General features: G+C 44.9%; 1 protein-coding gene across 1 annotated transcript in view; it reads right to left on the reverse strand.

Annotated features, from left to right (window-relative positions):
- The window catches only part of Phc2 (polyhomeotic homolog 2), a 119533-nt gene that overhangs the window by 38866 nt on the left and 58190 nt on the right, over positions 1–22477 (reverse strand). Inside the window, exons 2-7 of the mRNA XM_004640994.2 lie at positions 9489–9716; positions 5852–6010; positions 4795–4869; positions 4166–4330; positions 2115–2201; positions 515–824 (exon numbers count right to left, since the gene is read on the reverse strand). Coding sequence (XP_004641051.1) covers positions 515–824; positions 2115–2201; positions 4166–4330; positions 4795–4869; positions 5852–6010; positions 9489–9662 — 970 coding nt within the window. The 5' untranslated portion in view covers positions 9663–9716. The remainder of the gene's footprint in view (positions 1–514; positions 825–2114; positions 2202–4165; positions 4331–4794; positions 4870–5851; positions 6011–9488; positions 9717–22477) is intronic.

The following is a 22477-nucleotide window of genomic DNA, read 5'->3' on the forward strand; positions in this document are numbered from 1 at the left end:
GACTCTCTCCTCTGTGCACTTATGGAATGATAAGAAAATAAGCTTCCACTTCCCCATCTGTCTGTGTGGTTCTTACCCATTTCTGGCTGGTCCCTATCCTTTCCCTGAGTCTTAGGGAATTTCAAAATAGTCCACTGCCAACCTCCACTGACTTAAGATTAAGAGCTATACCTATGTGCCACAAGACCCATCTCTGTGCCACTGTGAAGGATTTGCTCCTGTCCCTGTAGTTTCTTTCTTTCTTTCTTTCTTTCTTTCTTTCTTTCTTTCTTTCTTTCTTTTTTTTGCAGAACTGGGGATTGAACTCAGGCCCTTTCACTTGCCAGGGAAGCCATTTCCCTGGCACCCCCTGTGGTTTCTTAAAGTTAAACCCAAAGCATGTAATAGAATCTAGACACACACCTCGAACAGAGGGAGACATGTGGCTGGAATCCTGGCACAGCCACTGGAAAAGCAAGGCTTGGGACCTTGCCCCTGGCTCAGACTCCAGTTTCCTTCTTCCCAGGGCTCTTACCTGGTGCAATGAGGGGGTGGGTGGCCACAGTAGGAACTGACCGGCCGAGGCCAGCCCTGCCCTCCACATTCCCTGCCAGGCTGCAACCGTCTCCTTTCTTGAGAGGCTCCATCACACTGTCAGCAATGCCAGGCTTGGCACCTGCAGGGGAACCCTGAGCAGTGTTTCTGCCCTGTGATGGGGTAGGCAGAGGCTGGCTGCTGCCTGGTGTGGGCTTCAGGGCCAAGCTGGGCAGGACAGGCTGGGTGGGGGTAGGGCCCGAGGCTGCTGCAGCTGGTGTCTGCTGTGTTCGGAGAGTCAGGTTCTGTACCTGGAAAAGAGGGGTCTGTAGGAGTCCAGAGAATGTGGGTAGGAATAATGCCAACACAGAACTAAGAGAAGAAGTTTGAGACGGATTCAGGAATGGCCCAAACATGATGGTTATAAAATCAGAGAAAAGGGGAGTGAAAGAGGGAGAGGGAGAGAAGGGGAGAGAGAAAGAGAGAGAGAGAGAGAGAGAGAGAGAGAGAGAGAGAGAGAGAGGAAGAAGAGGAAGAGGAGGAGTTGGAAAGAGATAAACAGACTGTATAGAAAGAGTTTGTATAGTTTGTAAAGAAAGAGATACAAACTGAGAGACAGGAGAGACAGAATATAAGCGAATGAGTTAGGGGCTGAAAGAGGAACCAGGAGCAGATGGAGTATCTAAAGAGGACAAGACAGATCACTAACGATTGGGTCCACCAACAGAAGGAATTGAATTGTGACAAAAGACTGCTGTCCAGGCTGGGGTAGACAGGGGCAGGGAGGCTGGACTCTCACTGCCGCTAGCCTCTCTCCTCCCTCAAGCTATCAGAACTGGATGCATACACTGAGAAATAATCTCCCAATACAGTGGAGCATGGGGCGTCCATTGCTTGAAAAAGCAAGGCAAACGTGAAAGTTAGCAGACTAGTAAGGTTACCAGGCCAAGGGTTATCTCGTCCTTAGAACAAGGTTAACTCTAGGGCTTTTTCGTAGGCCTGGTTTACTTATTCAGCTTGGTCCTTGGCGCCCTCTGCTGGACATGTGGAGGCTGTGCTAGAGTCTCACACCCTGGCTCAAACCACCAGGTTCATTTTGGAGATGGGGTAGGGAGACAGAAGTGACAAATGCTCCTTTCCCAGCTGCCAAATGATCTTCACAGCCGAAGTAGAAACTATGTGCTCCCAGAAGAAGACAGGAATCCAGGAAACATCCTTATTTTCTCTTCTATGCTATTTTCCCCAATTACTAGTAGTGCTGGCACATGTGGCCAGAGTGGGATTTTCCACTTGGGCAGCAGAAAAAAAAAAAAAAAAAAAAAAAAAAGCTGGTCATCCCAGTGATGAGCGGGCAGGATGGCGTACTAAAGCCTCAGAATGCTGCCCTCTGATTCCTAACTATATTTAAGAAGAAAACAGAGTTAAAGAGAGCTGAAGGCATCTGGATGGGCATGAAAGAGCAAGTCTGGGAACACCTGCTTCCCCCAGTGAACTCAGCCTTTCCAGAGACTCAGGACCCCTCCAGAGCTGCCCATCCCAGCATCCTCCCCTTCCGCAGAGCTGCCCACCCACCCACCCTCCCACAAGCATGGGATCCTCACCTGGGCAGGGGTTGGGGGCCGGGCGGGGGAGCCAGTGCCGAGCTCAGGCTGCACGGTAGCGACGGTGGCCGTGGGCGTGAAGATGAGCTGAGGGGACAAAGGAACAGTGCCGCCTAGGCTCCTAGCTACCTGTACCAGGTTACCTGGCTGGGCCTGGAATCACAGGAAATGAGGTACCTTTTACCTGCCCAATGTGAGCCCAGCCACAAGGCAGAACAGGTTAGCCAAAGCAGACATAAGGATGGCTAGGGAAACAAAAATAGGGAGGTAAGAAAGGGCAGGAGCCCCAAGGACTGCTTAAATATCTCCAGAGGCTTGTACCATGCTGATCCAGACTGGGCAATGATGGTGCGGGGTCTGAGAGCTGTTCTGGGGCTTCAGAACCCTGTGAGGGGTTCATCCTGGGAGGAGGGTCTTCAGTGTGTTCCTGGGACACACTGAAGTCATTCTCTCCTCAGAGTCCTGGCAAGTAGGGACTTTGGGCAGATGCCCGAGGATTATTTCTCAGGTCTAAGTTACCCTGACCACAGGGCTAGGTTGGAACAAGACTCTCCTTCAGAGGACTAGGATCAGCTGTATGCTTGTGACCATTTTCTATTCACATTTAGGAACCTAAAGCCAGCACCGTCTGAAGAAGCAGATTGCCCGGATTTGTGGTTGCAGCTCAGTCTCATCTGGAGGGGCACAGGTCATTGATGTTCCTTGCCTGGCACCTCCACCTGCAGGTGGGTTCAGCTCTGTGTTTATGTGAATAAAGTGATGCCAGGGTGCCTTCCCTGCAGCTTTGTGGCAGTGTATCCAGGCTTGCTCCTCTCTGTGTATATGTCTTGATTTTGAGGGACCGCAGGCAGGTATCAGGACCTCAGCAGGCCTGCTGAGTGAAAATGACTATGGTGAAACTCCAGGAAGACTTGGGTGGGTTGCTGTGGCTGGCAGTTTGCTGGGGAAGTGAACGTCTGTTTTGTTTTGTTTTTTAAATTTTATTTATTTATTTGTGTGTGTGTGTGTGTGTGTGTGTGTGGCCAGCTCAGCCCACCAGGGGGCGGGACTGGCTGGCATGTGGTGCTGGGGGATTGAACCGCGGTCCCTGTGCTTTGCTAAGCTTGTTCTAAGTAGGTGCTTTAGACCACTGAGCCATCTCACCAGCCCCTGAACGTCTGTTTTGTGTGTGTGTGTCCAAGAGGTATTCCGTGGGAATGGAGCTGGGCCTCAAATGATGAACTCAGAGCCATGAACAGGACAAGAAAAGCTCCAACTGTCAAGTTCTGGCCATAGGAGGACTGCATTGTCTTCAGAATGATGTGATGTGGAGCCAAAAAGAAAACTCTTCACCATGGGAGGTATGAGATATGACTCTGTGTACTAACACCGTGTATTCCTGCCTCCTAGAGAGGATGCTGCTATTGACCTGGGAAATTCTTCTGCATCTTAGGGGGCCCTTTTCTCCTCTTAGGCACAAGTACAAAGGAGAGACTCCAGGCATGCTGGTGAGATACACATTGGGTATATTCGGCCCAGATCAACTCCCCTGTGCCTGAGTAGAAGGAAGGCCCAGCTAGGAGGGCAGTGGTAGCAGCAGCAGTAGCAGTAGCTGGCCCTGAAATGTATCCCCTTGGGCTACAATACATACACTTTTGGTTCCTGAGGTAAATGTGGCCAGTCCTTTAAGGACTACCACAGGGGGGTATGATCCCATTTCTGTGGAGCAGCTGGTATCTGTGAACCTGCTCATCCTATAGCCTGAGTGCTGGGGACTGTCTGGGCAGGGAGCCCTACACTGTCTACCCTAATTGATTCTGAAGAGCAGATTGAGCAGATTCTGATACTTGGCTTCACTCAGGAGGAGAAGGAAGGGAGACATCCTGAGTAATCTTAGCTTGGAACCCACCCTTACTTGAATCGTGGATCTTACAAAACCACGTCCCACTCTGCCTTCTTTGTTCTACCCCCTTTTGCTTGCCTCCAGTCTCTCTTGCCTCACTCTCCTAGCTCCCAACTTCTGTCTTTGCCCTCCTAACCCCAGAGGCAAGCCCCAGGCTGTGGGTACTCACCATCTGTGCTCTGAGATACATCTGTGCTTGGCTTGCAGTTAGGGCTGGAGAAGACGTGTTGCCCAAGAGTACAGCCTGCTGGGCGAGGCCTGAGGCTGTGGCTGAATTGACACTCTGGGCCCTGTTTATGAGCTGGGCTGCTGCTGGAGAGGCTGCCAGGTTGATCTGGTGAGAGAAACACAAGAAGTAGAAAAGAGCAGGTTTTGAGAGATGAAACTGTGTCTGTTTCTATTTACTGCCCTTCTTTCTTTTCTATTTATTGGTTTCACTGTCTCCTTTAAGACCATCTCTGGTCCTTGAGCCTGGGGGTTTTCTCCTGGACTAAGTGTAGGAGGACTGATGTTGAGAGAAAACCGAGCTAACAATAGCCCCTTGACCATGGAAAGATGACATGGTGTGAATGTAAGAGTTAGAAAGAGGCTATACATTTTCCCCCCTTGGTAAGAGCAACAGATTCCATCGCTTCTCGGCCTTTTGGCTAAGATCAAGTGAAGAGCAACAGATTCCATCCATGATCCCATGTGGCTAAGGATCCCCATGACTCGGTCTAGGAACTCTTGGGCATTCTGGGCCAGGAGGAAGGACTGGCCTGGAGCTGCAGACTCTGCATGTTACCCTGCTTTACTCACCGAAGATGACTGGGCTGGGGTCTGTGCTGACACACTGCTGCCAGCACTCCCTTGTCTGTTGGCCACCAGGCTTGCCTGGAAAAGAACAAACTCCTGTCAGTAGTATCTCACTCCCCATCTCATTCTCCCAAGTCATTCAATCTTGGGGCCTAATCTTCCAGGGAGCACCCTGAACCTCGTGAAGACAGCAGCCTCTGGAGCACAGTCCCACCTGTCTCTCGTGTGGCCCTAAGCAACAGCCCAGTCTGCATCTGCCTTGAAGGTTGCTGAGAAGACTGAGCAAGCAGTGTTGGCACTGAGCACTCTGACTGCCAGCCATGGCTACTGCTCAGCATCCCCAGCTCTCTGCAGGGCACCATCCCACCCACTCCACCCAAATGTCTGGCCTGACCCCTGCTCTTGGTCAGCTTCTCCTTATCCTTCAAGCATCAGCTTCAGTGTTGCCCCAGCACGCAGGCCCCACCTGACCACCCAGAGCCATCCTCCATCCTTCATTTGTAGCAGTCTGTTCTTCTCAGTCATGGTCATAATGTGTCACAACTTAGTCTGTTTCCTTGTCTATTTGGGTTCTGTTCACTTGCTGTCTGACTCTAAAGCTCCAAGAAGACAGGGTCCACAGTATATCCATGACATGAGCATTGTATATAACAGGTGCATCAAAAGTTTTGTCAAATTACAAATCAATGTATAAAGGAATGTGCTCTTTTCAGTCACTGGGAGGAGTGAGCAATGCCAGGCAGATGGGCTTTTGTGAGCACTTCTCTAAAGTTCTGGTCTCTCCCAGCCACGTGGTGGTGGGTAGAAAAGAGGCTCTCTCAACACCTCTTCCTTAGGCTGCCCCGGACAGAATTCCAGCTGCCGGACTCACTAGCTCTGTGACCAACTTGGGGCTCTGTTCTTCATCCACCAGTAGGACATGATGGTAACACTGCCTACCTTATGAGGTCTTTCTGAGCACTGTAAGAGGGTTGCATGGGGGCATGCTTCCTCCTCTTCCAGTCACCCCCACAACCTCAGCCCAAAGGAGCCTTGGCGCCATGTTTGCTGTGATTCTCACCTGCTGTACGGCTGCCAGGCTCTGGAGCTGGGCGCTGCTGAGCTGCTGCTGCTGCAAGGCGGCTGTCTGCAGCATGAGGTGCTGCTGCTGTGCGGCATACATCTGCTGCAGGTACTGAGCTGCTGTGCTGGGCTGCCGGTGCAAGGCCTGCTGGATCACCTGGGAGGGTGGCAGGGGAGCTGGAGCCATCACTTGCCATACCACAGCCCCTTCTGCAGTCATGCCTTGTCACCTCAACTCTTCCTGCCTCCTCAGAGAGGTAGTGCAGAAATGTGACCACCATTCTAATCCATCATCCCTCTTGGAGTGGGAAAAGATGGCAGGAAGGCAGCTGTTTGCAGAACTGCATTTCGTGCATTGTGCCTGTCTTGGGCTCCTCCCTGATAGGTCTACTTCTGCATCACCTGTCACAAAGAGGGCCAAAGCAGACACTACAGCTCTGACCTACTCTTAAGGAGATAGTCCCCCACACTGGGTTGGCAGATGCTCCTCTCCTTCACCACTCTGCAACCTTAGAGGAAGGCAAAGCACAACAAGGCAGAACATTGCCGAAAGGGGCTGGGAAGAAAAGCCAAGCTGCCACTGCCAATATGACTCATGCCAAGGTACCTACCAGCCCCTGGAACAGGGCTTCAAGTCTGACCTGCTTCTGCTCCTGGGTTCTGCCCACAGCTCCCACAAAGTCCTAGCAGTCCGTGAGAAGGTGGCTTTGGCCTTGCACAGCAGACCTATGCCATAGGGATTGCACCTTCCACTTTGATTCTTTCTCTCTTGCCTCTTCTGACCTTTGCTTCCTCCTTCCAGTTACTGCCTCCTATTCTCTGGGCTTACTGGCTATTCCATCCTTCTTGATGGTTAACAACAGTCTCTAGGAAATGACAAAAGGCTGTTTCTTTTGTCCTCCACCATCCCAGGAACAGAGAAAAGTCAATGCATTTTTTTTTTTTTTTGGTTGGACCGGGGATTGAACTCAGGCCCTTGAGCATGCCAGGCAAGCGCTTATTCTACTGAGCCATCTCCCCAGCCCCTGTCAATGCATTTCTGCAGCCCTAAGACTCTCTGTCTTTTTCTCAGGAGGCTCAGGACATTTCTCTTCCTTTCTGCCCAAGCCCACTTACTTATTCCCTGCCCTGGCCTTGACCAGACTACTTCCTGCTTTTCGTTTTCTGCAATCTGTGAGCCAGGACTCTGGCTTTCTGTTCAGGATCTCTCTAGCTTAGCGTGACTCCTGGTCTGATCCAGGACAAAAGCTCTGAGCTCAGCTTTGGGGTCTGTGAAAACAGGCTGACATCACAGATCTTCCAAGGGCTCTGCTACCTCCCCAGATCCCTCCCATACCCCAGCACTTGTGCATACTTCCTCAATTCCTCTCTTCTTCAGGGTCTCTCTGGGACCCAATCTATATGAAGTCCATTCTCTTTTTATTCTCTGCTGGTTCTGGAATGATTTCTGACTACCTAGGCCCATCTTTCTTAGACTCCTGAATGTGGTCTCCCAAGTGATCCAGCAACAGTGGCTGGTTCTGTGACTCCTTACAGAGGTTGGCACTGAATGGGGTCAGGAGCACCCCTGGGATTCTGCCTGGGTGCAGAATACAACTTTGCCTTACTTTGCTTGTCAGAGCAGGAACTCCTACTCCTTTGGGCTAGATTTCTCATGTGTGGTAAAAGGCAGCAAGCCTAATGCCAGATCCTGGAATCCTATGCACGGTACTTATGCATGAAGGACCAGTGGCGAGGCTGCAGCTGGGCCAGAAATATGGTCTTATTAAGTGTGAGGCAGAGAGATAAGTGGGAGAGAGGGCAGTCCAGAGGGTATAATGGTCTCTTCTTTAATCAGACTTCTCAGGCTTCTCACTGTCTCCTGTAGCTTCTTTCCTAGTCCCTTATCTGGGCCTAGAGCCAATGTAGAATGAGGTCATTCTTTCAGTATATCCAAACTGCAACAGCAAAGTTACTCAGAGTAAATATTTCTCAGCTGCAGCTTTTCTTTTCTGCCCTGTTCTCCAGGAGCTAAAAACATACTGTTATGATTAAGAACACAGGTACAAGGTGAGAGTTAAGTTCAATTATTTTGTCCAATGGACTTGGACAAGTTATTACATTCTCTGAGCTACCTCCATTTTATCAGTTATAAAACTGCACTAATAATAACCATCCTCATAGCTGGGAAGAAGATAAATCTACACAATCTTGGTACAGTGATAAGCAGATAGCAGAGAACAATGCACACTTGTACGTGGATTTTTGAAACAGTATATAGTAATGTGAGAGGCTGGCCTTGTGAATGGCACTTTGCAAACTTTAGAAAAGCAAAGAAAAAAGCCTCAAAGACAAAGGACTGTTTGAGGCTTCTGTTTTTTTTTTCCCATAATTTTATTGAGAAATAAATAGCAATGAGACAGTTTCAAATCAAATTGGTAGGACAGTTCTAATAATTAACACATTACATACTGTCTTCCTAGTGGTTGTTTGTTGTACAAGATGCAGACATGATATCCTATTTACAAACACTAGTAGAACAAATTCCTCTATTCCTTGAATTAAGAGAATGTAGCTATATATCTATCCTAACCATTTTGAATACACAGATATAAAATGGACATTCATCTGTATCCCTTTTTTTGTTTAGTTCCATCATTTAAATATTATAGGTGTGTGAACTCAGCAAAATACTCCAAAATAGTCCAGTAGTCCACAATAGTATTGGGTCTTCTGCTTCACTGGCAATGTCAGAAGTTGTTGACCTGAGTCCCCTACAGTTCAACATAAAATCATGGCTTTATTTCTTGTACTTCGTTTTTACACTTTTCTGCTGGATGGTTAAGACCAAGATAAAGCAAGACCTATGCAACAAGAGTTGTAGCTTTTGGATCTGATAAGGTCAGTCAAATCCTCTCAGGATTTATTGAGACCCTGTACCTCAGATTGTAGATCCTTTGTCAGTGTCAGCCATGTGGATGAGTCATGGCCATTGCTTGGCCAAGTTGCTCTCTGTGAAAGCCTGAGAGAATGTTTTCTCTCCATGTGACTCTCCTTAGGCACATTCTACATCATTGTTCACTTTCCTCTTTGGCCCTATAATCTCCTTGATCAGAAAATTTGGGACACAACTAAGTTACATGACATTACAGTACAAGTTCTCATATGTCCTGAGTCTTAATTGACCTTGGAAGGTTAGGGCCAAAATGTTGGCTTTCTTTGCGGTCCTCCTTTTTCTCTAATTTTTGGTCTGCAAATTTAGGTTGTTAACTGAGGCTTCTGTATTGGTCTTCTACCTTTGAGAAACTTAGATCTGGTCCTTACAGAGAGGTCGTTTACATAATGGGCTTGGCTTGTGGTTGAGCAGCCCCAGTCATTGCTGGTATTTACCATTTTACTTGTCTGCCCCTTATACCTTCACAAACTTATTTTCCCCAAACAGTACTCAGGGATCTATAGCATCAGGTAAGAAAGGGCTTTTTCCCCTTGATTTTGAGGTATTCTCCCTCTCACCGAACCCCCTCGATCTGGCCCTCATTGCCTCACTGCCCCACCTTTGTGCACAGATGCATATTATTCTACAAGACTGGCCCACACCTTCTCCTGGCCACTTCTGTAGATGAGGAATACAATTCCTGGACAAATTAGAACCTTACCTGCACAGTCTGCCGGTCAGGAATGCCACTGTACACAGAAATCTGGGGCCCAGCGGGGCGGCCATTGCCACCACTGCTGCTATTGCTGCAGCCACTGCTGCTATTGGCCCCACTGGTGCTGCCTGTGGTGCTGGCACTGCTGGATGTGTGTGGAACTGGCAGCTCATTCTCCATGGCCTATAGGGTGGCACAGTCAGGATGCTGAGATGGTAGAAGTGCAACCAGATGCTAGGAGGGAAGAGGAGGAGTGAAGTTTTAGAGGAGGAGAATACACATGCTGTTGGGCCTCTATATTCAGGTGTTTTACACTGTAAATTCAACTACCCTTGGATAGAATTATTTTGGGAAAACTACCTGTACTGAACATGTATAGACTTTTTTCTTGCCATTATTCCCAAAATAATATGGTATAACAACTATTTGCATATAATCCATATGTTACTAAATAGTGTAAATAATCTAGAGATGATGTGCACACATGGAAGGATGTGCAAAATGGCCTCATTTTACACAATGGACTTGAACATCTGCAGATTCTGGTGTCTGCCAGGAGTGCTGGATCTAATCCTCTGTGGCCAAGGGAGCCTCAGTTTCCCAGATGGCCCACCATGGGGCTACCATAGAGGTTTTAAGACATAGCTACCACCAGAAGGCTGGGGACAGACTTGATTCATTAGGTGAAGTTTTAAATCAGGTCTGACTGACTCTAAAGCCTGTGATCTGTTCGTTCTGCCAGCAGAGGTAAAGGAGACAGATTCCCTATATCTTATAGGAAAGGAGACAGATTCTTATCTTATAGCAAAGGAGACAGATTTCCTATATCTTCTTCCTAGTAGTGATCTTAGGGATCATCTTTCCCTGTTAAGCTCTTCATCTTTGGGATGAGGAAATGAAATCAGAGAACTTATTGTTGGTCCATATGTCAGATGGTAACAAAAGTAGGACTGAAAATCGAGAAAATGAGCCTAATGGTACACACTTGTAATTCCAGTACTCTGGGGGGTTGAGGAAGGTTCAAATCCAGCCTGCCCAACTTATGACTCAGGAAGATGCTGACTGAAAAAAAAAAAAAAAGAGTTTAGGGCTAGGAATCTACATAAGTGTGAAGGCCCTGGGCACTTCCCTGGGTATAACAACTATTTGCATATAATCCATATGTTACTAAATAGTGTAAATAATCTAGAGATGATGTGCACACATGGAAGGATGTGCAAAATGGCCCCATTTTACACAATGGACTTGAACATCTGTTTAGTACTGTCAATCCCCAGTACTAAAAAAAAAAAAATCTAGAAACAACAAAATGAGATAAAAGGCAAGTAAAGAGGTAATAAAATAAATGGCAGTGTTATTCTGTTTTCAAAGCGAGAAAAACTTTGAGAAAGTTTAGGGTCTCTGTTTTCTTTATTAAGTACTTAGTGAGTGCATTTTGAATCTAATGTGGAGCAGAGAACTTGAGGGATTTGATTAAAATTTCCAAATTTTGGAATCAGAAAGACTTGGGTTTAAGTCCTAGCTCTTGTACTTTCTGTTTTTTTTTTTTTTTTGAGGAACCAGGGGTTGAACTCAGGCCCTTGCACTTGCCAGGTAAGCGCTCACTCCACTGAGCCATCTCTCCGGGCCTCTTGTACTTTCTAGCAGGAAACCCTTGGCCAGGCACACTGGTTGGGCACTCTGTTGGTTAATTTGTCAGATATGATAGTCTATGGACTGTTGCAAGCATAAAGTAGGTATACAGAGTACATGGCGGGTGTCAGGCACCCTCAGAGTACTCCATAAACACCAGCTGTTGTTATGGTTATAAATATTGCCCCCAGTCTGGTTCCCACTGTCTGATTCCAACGGACCAGGATTCTCCCAAGATGGAACTGGTAGAGCCTCTAGAGACCTTTTGTCCTGGCCATTAAGGAGGGCTAGAAATTTTACCTCCTGTGGTCCAGGCATACAGTTAGAAACTACATGTTTCCTTGAGGCTATGTACTTGGGATGGACAGGGCTTAAGAAAGGACTGACTGGTGAGTGGTAGGAGTTACGCCCAGATTTGAGGGCAAGTTCCTTTTTTTTCCTTCTTTCATGCTATTTCCCAAATCTGCATTTCTACTATAAAATTTTCTTTTCATTCATTCCTTCCTGCATGTAACAATAATCGTTCTCTGGCACCCAATCACAGATATTTAACCACCTGCTTATAGATCACATATATTTAATAACAGAAGAACATATAATTTTTCACATTAAAGACTGATTAGTACAAAGATCTCAAACTGGCAGCAGTGTTCTGTTGTCATCTCTCTAATGCTGCTAAGTTTTGGGGTTGACATTTCTCAAGCTGCCTTCCTCAGCCTTGGTGGGGATTCACTGTGATTTAGAAACTTATGGGTGAAGGCTACAAGACAGAAACGTTGGGGGTCAGAGCACCTGAGTCACTGCCAAGCAGGCAGCAAGTGGAGTTTGGCTTCCAAGGTGGTGTGCTCACCTGCAAGCTGTTCACATCGTTCGGTTTCTATGCAGAGCTCTCCCTGAACGTTTCTATGTGCCTGCTCTGATTGCCACAGGGCCAGACCACTGTCATGAATTCTCTTTGTTCTGAGCTGCAGTGGGCCCTCGTAATGGCTACCCACTTGTTAAGGGCATGTATGATGACAGATGCAGGAATTAATGACACAGCAAAGTCAGCAAGTATTTTCTGTGTCCTTCTATGTAATATCTATTTTATTTATTTATGTTCCAGGAGGAAAGGATAGGCATGGTGGAAAGGAATAGAAGCTTAATTCCTGACCTTACAGAAACTGAAGACTAGTTGTCCAAAGGAGATTCAACTGAAGTTTTTAGGATCATGGGGCAACAAATCAGGAAATGATAGTTCTGTCCATGCATGGAATGCCCCTTAGGTTCCCAAGATCTTCTCTTGGTTCAGGACCTTCCCTTTCTCTCCCCAAATATTGGCCAGCATTGTGTTTCACTTCTTGCTTTTCATTCATAAAAAATAAAATGGAAAAAGAGACTAGCAGTCACAGCAATGAAAAAGGATAGGACACCGATATCCTAGATAGTTAAGCCTCAGTTCTATTTTTTCTTTTGCAGCAGCTGGGCAGACATTATGGGCACTGTGTACTCAACCTTTGTTGAGAAATAAGTCAGCATGCTAAAGACAGCATGGCATCCATTTATAGAAAAATGGCACAGGCAAGGATAGCCTCGCTTCAGGCAGAGGTGGGAGACTTACCTGAGCTGCATGGGGCCATAGGCACAAAGCGCCTCCTGGCTTCTGCCCACCTGTCTCCTTCCTGCTGTCGGCCAGCATGCTTTTCCCCCTCTCTTTTCTTCTGCTGCATTCGTTCTTGGCTTTAGCCTCCCCTCCTCTGCTGGGTCTGTGTCACCAGCTGCTGCTCCCCTGCCCCCTGGTTTTGTCCCCATTCCTATCCTGTCTCACACCTGCCTTCTGTCCCCATAGGTCTCTAGCTGCCTCCTGTGTGCACTCACCTCACCGTGCTCAGGATTCTCTGGAATACCAGCATGTCCCCCTCCCTCTCATTCCCTTTCTCACCCTCTCTCTCTTCGTGTGAGAGATCCTGCCTGGTCGCTGCCATTCACTAGCAGCTCTCTTTCTCTCTCCTAATCTTACCTCTGCTGTCTCCAGCCCTTTGCCCTTGACCGGCCCCTCTGTGGCTCCCTTGCCATTCAGCCTCCAGTCCTCTCTGATCTCAGGATCCCTGCCCCTTGGGCCTGATCAAGCACATTCTCTCTCATTTGTGTGCGTGCACACACACTGTACTCCCTAGACAGCGCATGCTCACAACATGCTCTGTCTCCTGCACTGTCTGTCCTCGCGCGTGCTTTTGGTAGCTGCATCTGTCTTCCAATGGAACACTGCTCTGTCTCTGTCTCTCTCTCTCACTCTCTCTCACTCTCTGTCTCTCTCTGTCTCTGTCTGTCTGTCTGTCTGTCTGTCTGTCTGTCTTTCTGTCTCTCTCTCTCCTGGCTGTTTTCTCTTTGGCTCTCTCTCAATCACTTGTACACAGGACAGAGGGAGGGATAGAGGACTGGGGATTAATCATTGTTAAATGTGCAGTTCAGTAAAATTTACTACATTCCCAATACTGTGCAATTATTACCATTCTCTATTTTTAGAACTTTTTCATGACCTGGAATAGAAATTCTGTAACTATCAAGCAATATTCATCCATGTTCTTGCATAGGCCCTGGTAGCCTCTAATCTACTATCTGTCTTTATCAATTTGCTTATTTTAGATATCTCATATAAGCAGAACCATAAAATATCTCTTGTTTTGTGTCTGGTTTATTTCATTTAGCATAATATTTTCAACATTCATCCATGTTGTATCCTGCATCAAAATTTTCTTCCTTCTTCTGCTTAACTAATATTCCAGAATTTGTATATAACTATCACAATTTGTTTGTCTATTCATCTGTTGATAAACATTTGTTTATTTCCACATTTTGACTATGGTTATTATGAAAGACTGCTGCAAACACTGGCTGCAGATATAAGTATCTACGTGAATCCTTGCTTTTAAGGATTTTTGCCTATGTAAGTAAGAGTGAAATTTCTGGATCACATGTTAATTCTGTCCAGGCATGTGAATATCCAGCTGTACTTACATCATCTGTGGAATCACCACTGTGTGCTCCTGGGCCTGCTCCATTCCCCTCTGAACTGCTCAGTGTGAATGCTGAGTCCCCCAGGCCTGACTCTGCTGATCTTCCTTGCCTCGTTTCCACCACTTTCCACACTAGACTCCTGCTGGGCTCAGCATTTTTCTCAATGGTCTGAAGCCTGGCTACTTGCTCCCTCTGGGTTTCTTGCTATGAGTTACTCATGCTGTTCCCTTGCCCTGAAATGCCTCCCTTCCATTTAACCAACTCCTTAGATCTTCAACATAAGCACTCTCTCTGTGACACACACTGAATGCAGCTTCTTCAAACTCTTTTCCTGCTTCCTTCAAATTCAGCCCAGATTTCTCCTTTAAGCCACCCAGTTAGAGGGCTGCTCTCACAGCTCTTGGTACTCGCCCCTGTTCCACATGCAAAGTGAGTGCTGTAAGGAATTGATTTGCTTGGGGGATCTGTATTCCCCACTGGATTTTTCATTCCTGGAGAACAGGGATCACGTCATAATTTACCATGGATACCTGGTACTTCATGCCATAAGTGTTTGTGGAGCAACATTTCTGAAAATACATTGCAGTCCATTGTATTGTATCTGAAAGTGTATTCAATTTTCACCTCATCTGCAGAATTCCCCCTAACTAGTTTAAAACAAACTACCTGTAATTCAGTTTCCATATCTTCCATTAATGACATCTATACTATCAACAATGATTATTTATTGAGCAAGAACTACTTCTCGAGTGCTATAGTAGTTTAATATACTCATGACCTTCCCTTGTGGAGTAATTAATATTTCAGTTTTGTCAGTAAGAAATTTATCTAAGGTAATCACATAACTTGGATTCAAACCCTGCAGCTTCAGCCATAATCTCACCTTGGGCTATTACTTCAATGACATTGAACACAGTCCATGTCAGAGCATACTAGATTTTTAGAATTGGGAGAAAACTAAGATTGCTGATTTTTTTTTTTTTTTTTTTTTTTCAGAACTGGGAATTGAACTCAGGCCCTTGCACTTGCCAGGCAAGCGCTTATTCTACTGAGCTATCTCCCTGGCCTGAAATTGCTGAATTTAATCCCCTATTTATTAATGTGCATTAAATATTTTATAGTAACAAACAAATCTCTATATAATATATGTACAAAAGATACTATGCATGTGCACCCATCAACTAGCTTAAGAACTTGAACAGTATTATAATCTTCCCCACTTTTCTGCACAAAAAACGAGGGGTAATTTTGGAGGGGAGAGGTTTATCATTATGACTTGGCTCCTTTGCCCCCCTCCATGCAATGGAAGGCACCCCGGAAAGCCTACTGGCCTTATGGTGGCGAGGACTTACTCAGCTAGGGGGCTGGTATATCCCTGAAGAGAAAGCAAACCAAAGGTCCCGCCATATGTCACACCCTCATTGGTCTCCTAGTGGCAGAGAACTTGAGTTCAGAACAGTTAATTAGGAAGTGTGGGTCATCATAGCAGCTTGTGAGTTTTTCTTCTATAGTTTCACTCTTTGCAGCAAAAGCTTTATATCTCCTCATTCTCACCTCCTCCTGCCTCAAGGCTCTTGGCCAATGGGAAGAGTAGGAGGCATCCTGGAGTGTCAGTGAGGGCCAATGAAGACTGTGGAATATCACTGCACCCTGCCTTCTAGTATCCCACACTAGGAAACCTGAATCCTAAAACTTTCAGTGTCTTTAAGCATTTTTTTTTTTTTTTTTTTTTTTTTTTTTGATACAAGGTCTCACTATGTAGTTTGGGCTGGCCTTGTGCCCACTTTTGTTGCCCCTAGACTGGTCTCAAACTCTCAGAAATCCTCCTGGCTCAACCTCCCCAGTGCTGGGATCACAGGCATGTGCCACCATGCCCGGTTCTGGGGCTCCACGGTGGGCGTCTGCATCTAGCGCTGAGATATAAGTATAGCATGTGGGGCTTGGGATCGAGCTCAGGTCCTTGTGCTTGCCAGGTAGGTGCTTATGCCTGTGAGCTATTTCTCTGGCTCCTGTTTAATCATTTACCCACTGCCATTGTTTTCTTTTTAATTTCTGCCCTCATTTCTCCTTTCTCTTCCTATACATGATTGCCTTATTTCCTCCCCAAGGCCACCCATCTCTCTGCACTCCCACTGTGAACCACAGCCAAATCTCACTAATGGCTGACAGCCAGAACAGGAAGTCTGCTTTTCTGTGGGTTCCAACTCACTGTGTGGTTTTGTGTGAGCCCAAGCTCTGAAGGGTTGTGATTCCTATTTCAGTCAATTTTCCCCTCCCAACCACAAGGGATCACTTTGAATGATGACTGTAACTGGATAGTGATCTTATTACATGTTTCTGCCGCCCACAGGGCCTGAGACCAGCAGCTGGAGAAATGCTGATGGTTCTGCCTTCCAGGAGCCGCCAAGTCTAGGAAACACTAGGCCTTTGTCCCCAGGGTCAGGGAAATCCATTTGCTGTGGATTACAGCTATGATGGTATTCCAGAGGAGCAGAGGGGAAAGATACTGAAAACAGAGCACTCCAAACCTAGTCTAAAGCCCTGGGGTAAGGCGGGTGAGAGTTTTCTAATGGAATCAGAGCTTGACAGGAAATGAGAGGTCTAGTCAGCTCTGTTACTGGTATGTGTGCACAGCTTACATTTACAGAGTTTGAAAAGGCAAGATGGTGAAGTTAATCTTTGGCTGCCTTTCTCTCTTAAGCTAAAGAGATAAGAAACAAGGTTTCAACTCCCTAGACTTATGAGACCTAGGGGAGACCCCTCATATCTCACAATGCTTCATGAACCTAAGTAGCTTGAATTGTATGGATCAAACTCTGCCTCTGGCAGGAGTCTGACCTGATACAGTGGGACAGTCCAAATGGACTCAGCTCAAACCTCCCTCTCTCCCTAGATCTCTGCATGTTGCCACCTTTTGTGTCTCCAGAAACTGAGGTAAATATATGAAGGCCAACAAAGAAGTGAAGGACATTAAATTAAAAACTAATCATCTAGTCCTAACAATCAAAACAGGATGATACTATTGGGAAACTCAAGATAAATGTACATAACCCCCCTTTTTTATAAACGTTTCTATTTTCTTCATAATTTATAAAAGACAGATTATATCCTGTATTTATATTACAAGCTACAATAGATTGGTAGAAGATTATGAAGAAGAAAAAGAATGATTTGATCTTCTTTTGGAAGGGATCTATAGTTTGAGGCAGTTCTACAGAGGCCAAATGTTTGGGGACTGAGACACGAAGCAAGTTTGTCCACACTCAGGCACTTTAGTCTCACTGCTTTAGTTTCAGGGCAGTATACATCCTGAATCTCCTTTGAGCTCTTAACATAATATAAGTGGTTAAAAGAGGTATGTAAAGAGACAGGCCCACTCAGGGATAGACAGTCATGTGAAAATAGAGGCAGAGAACAGAACAATGGTGCCATAAGCCAACAATGCCTGGAAGGATTTCACAGGGACTGTCGGCCTGCTAACATCTGATTTTACACTTCTAGTCTTCAGGGTAGTGAGACAATATATTTCTGTTGCTTTGAGCCACCCAATGTGTAGCACTTTGTTATGGAAACTCTAACAAATACTACATTAAATTGTCTACTGCTAAACCTGATCAGTCAAAAAAGGTCAAATTAAACCAGTAAAAAAAAGCACAAAGAAATTTTTAAAAACCCTCTTAGTGTGACAGCTTTTCATGCTCTAAGGCAGAGGTTCTTAAAATGCAGTTCCTTGGCAACTCTTCCTATATGCCGGTTTTGGGGCCCTACATCAGACCTACCAAATAAGAGCTTCCAGGAAAGAACTCAGTGACCTGTGACTTTACAAGCCCTCTGGGGGACTCTGATGCTCATGAAGTCTGAAAGCCAGTGCTCTAAGGGGCTCCATTATCAAGCCTATTTGATTTTAAAATGCAGCTGTCATAGGATATGCAAGGTGAGATAAAAACATGGTAAATGTTTAAATTAAAAATTTATTACAGTAAAATGCACACTCCCATTAATCTCCCTCAAAATATTCCCCTTAGCTTTAAACACATGATCCCATAATTCTTGCCACTTTTTGAAGCAATTCTGGAAGTCCTTTTTTATTTTTAATTTTAAATGTATTTGGTTGTTGCAGGGTCTCACTATGCAGTTCAGACTCTTGGTGATCCTCCTGCTTTCAGTGCCCCCAGCACTGGGATTACAGGCTTGTGGCTGTCTCAGCCCACCCTAGAGGTGGCGATGGCACAGCATGTGGTACAGGGGATCAAAGCATGGTCCCTTGCCTAAGCAGGTGCTTTAGTCCACTGAGCTATCTCGCCGGCCCCTGTAAGTCCTTTTTGTGAGTATCTTTGATTACACTGTTATACCTAGATGTCCTCAGTCAATTCAAAACACATACTTTTCATGGTCATTTTGACTTTGGGGAAGCATTAGAAGTTGCATGGTGCTAGATCCAGTGAATGAGTAGATGAGGACACATTAATGTTTTTATTTTTTATTTTATTTTATTTATTTATTTTTTGTGGCCAGCTCAGCCTGCTCTGGGGGTGGGACTGGCATGGCATGTGGTGCTGGGGTTCGATCCGCAGCCCCTGCACATGCCTAAGCTTGCCTAAGCAGGTGCTTTAGGCCACTGAGCTATCTCACCAGCCCCACATTAATGTTTTTATGAGCTTTCTTTCTGTTGGATGTTACTTGGCAACAGCATTCACCAGTTTTGATCACACTGCATGAGACACAAAAGAGGACTTCTGAACTGTTCAGACATAGCAACAATGATGGGGAAGTATGTTTGAAGTGAGGTATTTTGAGCAGGGGCTGATGACAATGTATTTTTATTGCAATAATTTTTAAAAAAATTAAACACATACCATATTTTTAATTACCCCTTATAAAATGGTCACTATGAAGTTCCTGAAAGAGGGGGCTAAAAGGTGGAGAACAGTGGGGTGGGAAGAGTCCCCAGTTTCTTCCCAGTTAAAGACCCTAGAATACCTGCCTACAGAAAAGGGGTAAATGTTGGCACTGTTCAGTCACAGAGCTTCCTGCTTCTCTCCGGCTCCATTACCTACTGTATTCCATATGCAGCAGGTACCAGAATCGCAACACTGTGCTTCATGCCTTTGTCCAGACTCTTCCTGCCTATGCCTCTCCTCCCCATCTCCCTGGCCAAAGCCTGGTCAACTGGTGCCATTCGGCTATGATGTGTGAAGCTCTTAGAGGCTTCCTTTGTGTACCCGAACCTCTTCTGACCCATAACAAAGCAGGTCATCTGACTTTGTTCATCATTCAGAGAGTCTTATTTGTGTGAATGCTTATTAAGTGAGGAATAATTACAGCTGGACTCTCTGCTGGGAGATTTTACCTGTTGATGAGCACCTCCAGGCAAGACACTGGAGCACCCATGAAAATGTGATGTTTTCTGAGAAGGCACCTTGGAAATCACTAGCCATTAATTCTTTTATTTGAATTTGTTGATCCAGATTACTACCCTCAATAGACACGGCCCAGCGCATGTAAAATTCAGTTTGGGAAACAGTGAGAAGGAAAATGAAAGGAAAGAGATATAGAGTGATGGTTAGGTGGATCAGGTTACTGCAAAAGCAGAAGCAGGTGATTCTAGGCAGGAAGCAATCCTGTGTTCTAGACCAAGCCATGCCAGTTTTCAGCTGAGAATGATACATCAACAGAGGCAGAGATAATACCTATCTCCCATCCCACAAAGGTTTTGTAAAAAATGAACCAACACAGATACAAGAAAGTATTTTGGAAACCAAAATGGCATAAATACAAAATGTTGAAGAGTTCAGAAAAAGGAAGAGAAACTAAGCAATATGAAAATGAATAAACACTGTTATGTCATGCAATATATGAATGCAAGTCTGAAAAAGTTATTTAACCTCTATTCGTCTCATTTTCTTCTGTGAAATGGAGAGAATAGGGGCCGAGGAGACAGCTCAGCAGCATAAGCGCCTGCCTGGCAAGCATAAGGTCCTGGGTTCCACCCTCGATACCAAAAACCAAAATAAAACAAAAAAAAGAGGAGAGAATAGAACAGTAGTACATTTCAAGCATAGACTGATAGGTTAGAATAGATTATTTTTCCCCTTTTGGGAAAAACTATAACTTTCCTCAATAACCTCAAATTAGAAAAATCTTTCTTGCTTCTACTGATAGAATAAATTCTTTATGCTATGATCTCAGTCAATTATTTTTTGTTCTCTTTTAGTAGAACAATGCATTTTTGGGATTTGTAATAAAAGTTTCAGTAGTGAAAGCTAAAAAAAAGGATACTATAAAATCTCTTTCTATTAAATCTGTGTCTTTCTCTGAGTCTCTCTTTCTCTCACACACACACTCCTGTCATTTTTAGAGCTTGCCGTTTTCTTCCATTTGAACTTGGCCTTGAACTGGCCTGACTTTGGGGGCAACCTAGGGTAGGCTAGTCTTTTTTCCTGACACAAGCATGATTAGCAGAACAGGGTCATGGAAAGTAGTGGATTATTAGGCTTTCAGAATAAACAGTTTTAGAGATAGGGTTATAATCCCAGAGAATGTGGGAACAGTTCAAATGGTAGAAATTGATCTAGAAATTTTTAAGTACCTTTTCTCCAATTGTTGCAGCTCAGGCTTCCCTATAGATATTATTGTTTGATATTTTGCAGCATGAGGGGCTAGATGTTTGCTGATTCTTATGAAGGGAATTTTTTTTTTTATCAATAGTGCCTTAGAAAAGCAGGCATCATATAAAGGTGCTCTGTTTTCTTGTGACTATTGTTATGATCTCTTCAGAGTGTAGTCTTAGAATTTCCCTTTACAACTGCTATGGAGGGATTAAGAGAATGGGGCTTTAAACATGTTGACACATTCAGAAGACAGGTTGGCAGGGACAATGGAATGCCACTTGTCATGAAACCTTTCATTTGGTATATAAGTGATCTTTTATCCATTAAAAGGTCAGCATCCTTGGGCTTGGTGTTGGCAAATAATAACACTTCTTGCCACTTACTCTTGTTTGGTCAAGATAAGAGAATTCATTAATGTACACATTCTTTTTATTCCTCACAACAGTCTAGACACAGGAATTATTCTTCATTTTTCTCTCACAAGAAAAGTAAGTTCTATAGAAGTCCTATAACTATCAGAAGCTAGAGAGGCAGCAGAATTCCTCATGCTTACGCCAGTCTAGGCCACTGTGAGCCAGTCACTTCTTTTGAAGCTAATCAAGCCACTATAGCCTTCTATTGAATAGGCTGTCTTACAAGGGTCCCATCCCAAGCAGTTGGGTCAGTCCTAGAAAATCTGTGAGCTACAACTCTCCCAGGCTAAATAATAACCTTTAATTGTAATTAACATTCTTTTCTAGCAGTAACATACTATGTGCCCGTGAGTCTATGGTCAGCCTGTGATCTAACCTTTTGCTTCCTTTCATTTGGGAATATCCTATTTCATTTCATATGTGTGCATATGAGTTTCTCTCTTAGTGTATATACTGGATTTTAGCTTCTTGTATTTCTAATTATTATATCACACAATTATAATAATTAGGACATGCAGGTAGTTCATGTTCTCAAGTATTTTCACATAAATTATCTATATACCTGACTGGTCATATTAACACTGGTTGTAAAATCAGTTGGAATCATTTAGTTTAAAAGCAATACAGGGGGCCCGCCCATTAGCTCACTTGTTGAAGTGCCTGCTTAAGAAAGCAGTGAGGCTCAAGTTGCACTGGTTGGAAACCCAGATACTCCCTCCAAACCAGAAATGCTCTGGAGGCATGTTCAGGCCTAAAAAAAGAAAAACAAAACAAACAAACAAACAACAACAACAACAACAACAACAAACCAACAACAAAAAAACACACACAAAAAAACCAATACAAAATAAAAGCTCCATAGTGCTTTGCAGAGAAGGGATATAGGAAGCCTGCCTTTCCTTGATGCTCACCAAGCGGTGGACATGGTGTCAGGGAAGCAGCATGATTTATAAGGAAGAGAAAGAGCTGCTTAGTCAGAGGAAGCTACTTTGAATCTTCCCTTGGCCCTAGCTGGGAGAATCTGGGCAGTTACTTGGGCCTCAGTTTCTTCATCTGTAAAAGAATGCTAATTACATTGATTATTAAGAATTGCAGTGTTGGGAAAAGTAAATAAGAAAATGCAAGGAAAATACCTAGCACCCTCTCTTGCTCTTTGCCGCCACCATGAAAGGTTGCCCTCTGCTATGTGCTGCTCTGCGTTGGACCCAGCTGAGTATGGACTGAAACCTCCAGTAACTCTTTTTGGAGACTACAGCCTATTTCTTCATGAAGCCAAAACTTGGAGAGAAAGAGGTGTCCCCAAATGTTTTCTTCAGTATCTGGCATGAATTCAGCTCTGACT

This window comes from Octodon degus, unplaced genomic scaffold (assembly GCF_000260255.1).
Source record: "Octodon degus isolate 3935 unplaced genomic scaffold, OctDeg1.0 scaffold00130, whole genome shotgun sequence".
Taxonomy (NCBI): Eukaryota; Metazoa; Chordata; class Mammalia; order Rodentia; family Octodontidae; genus Octodon; species Octodon degus.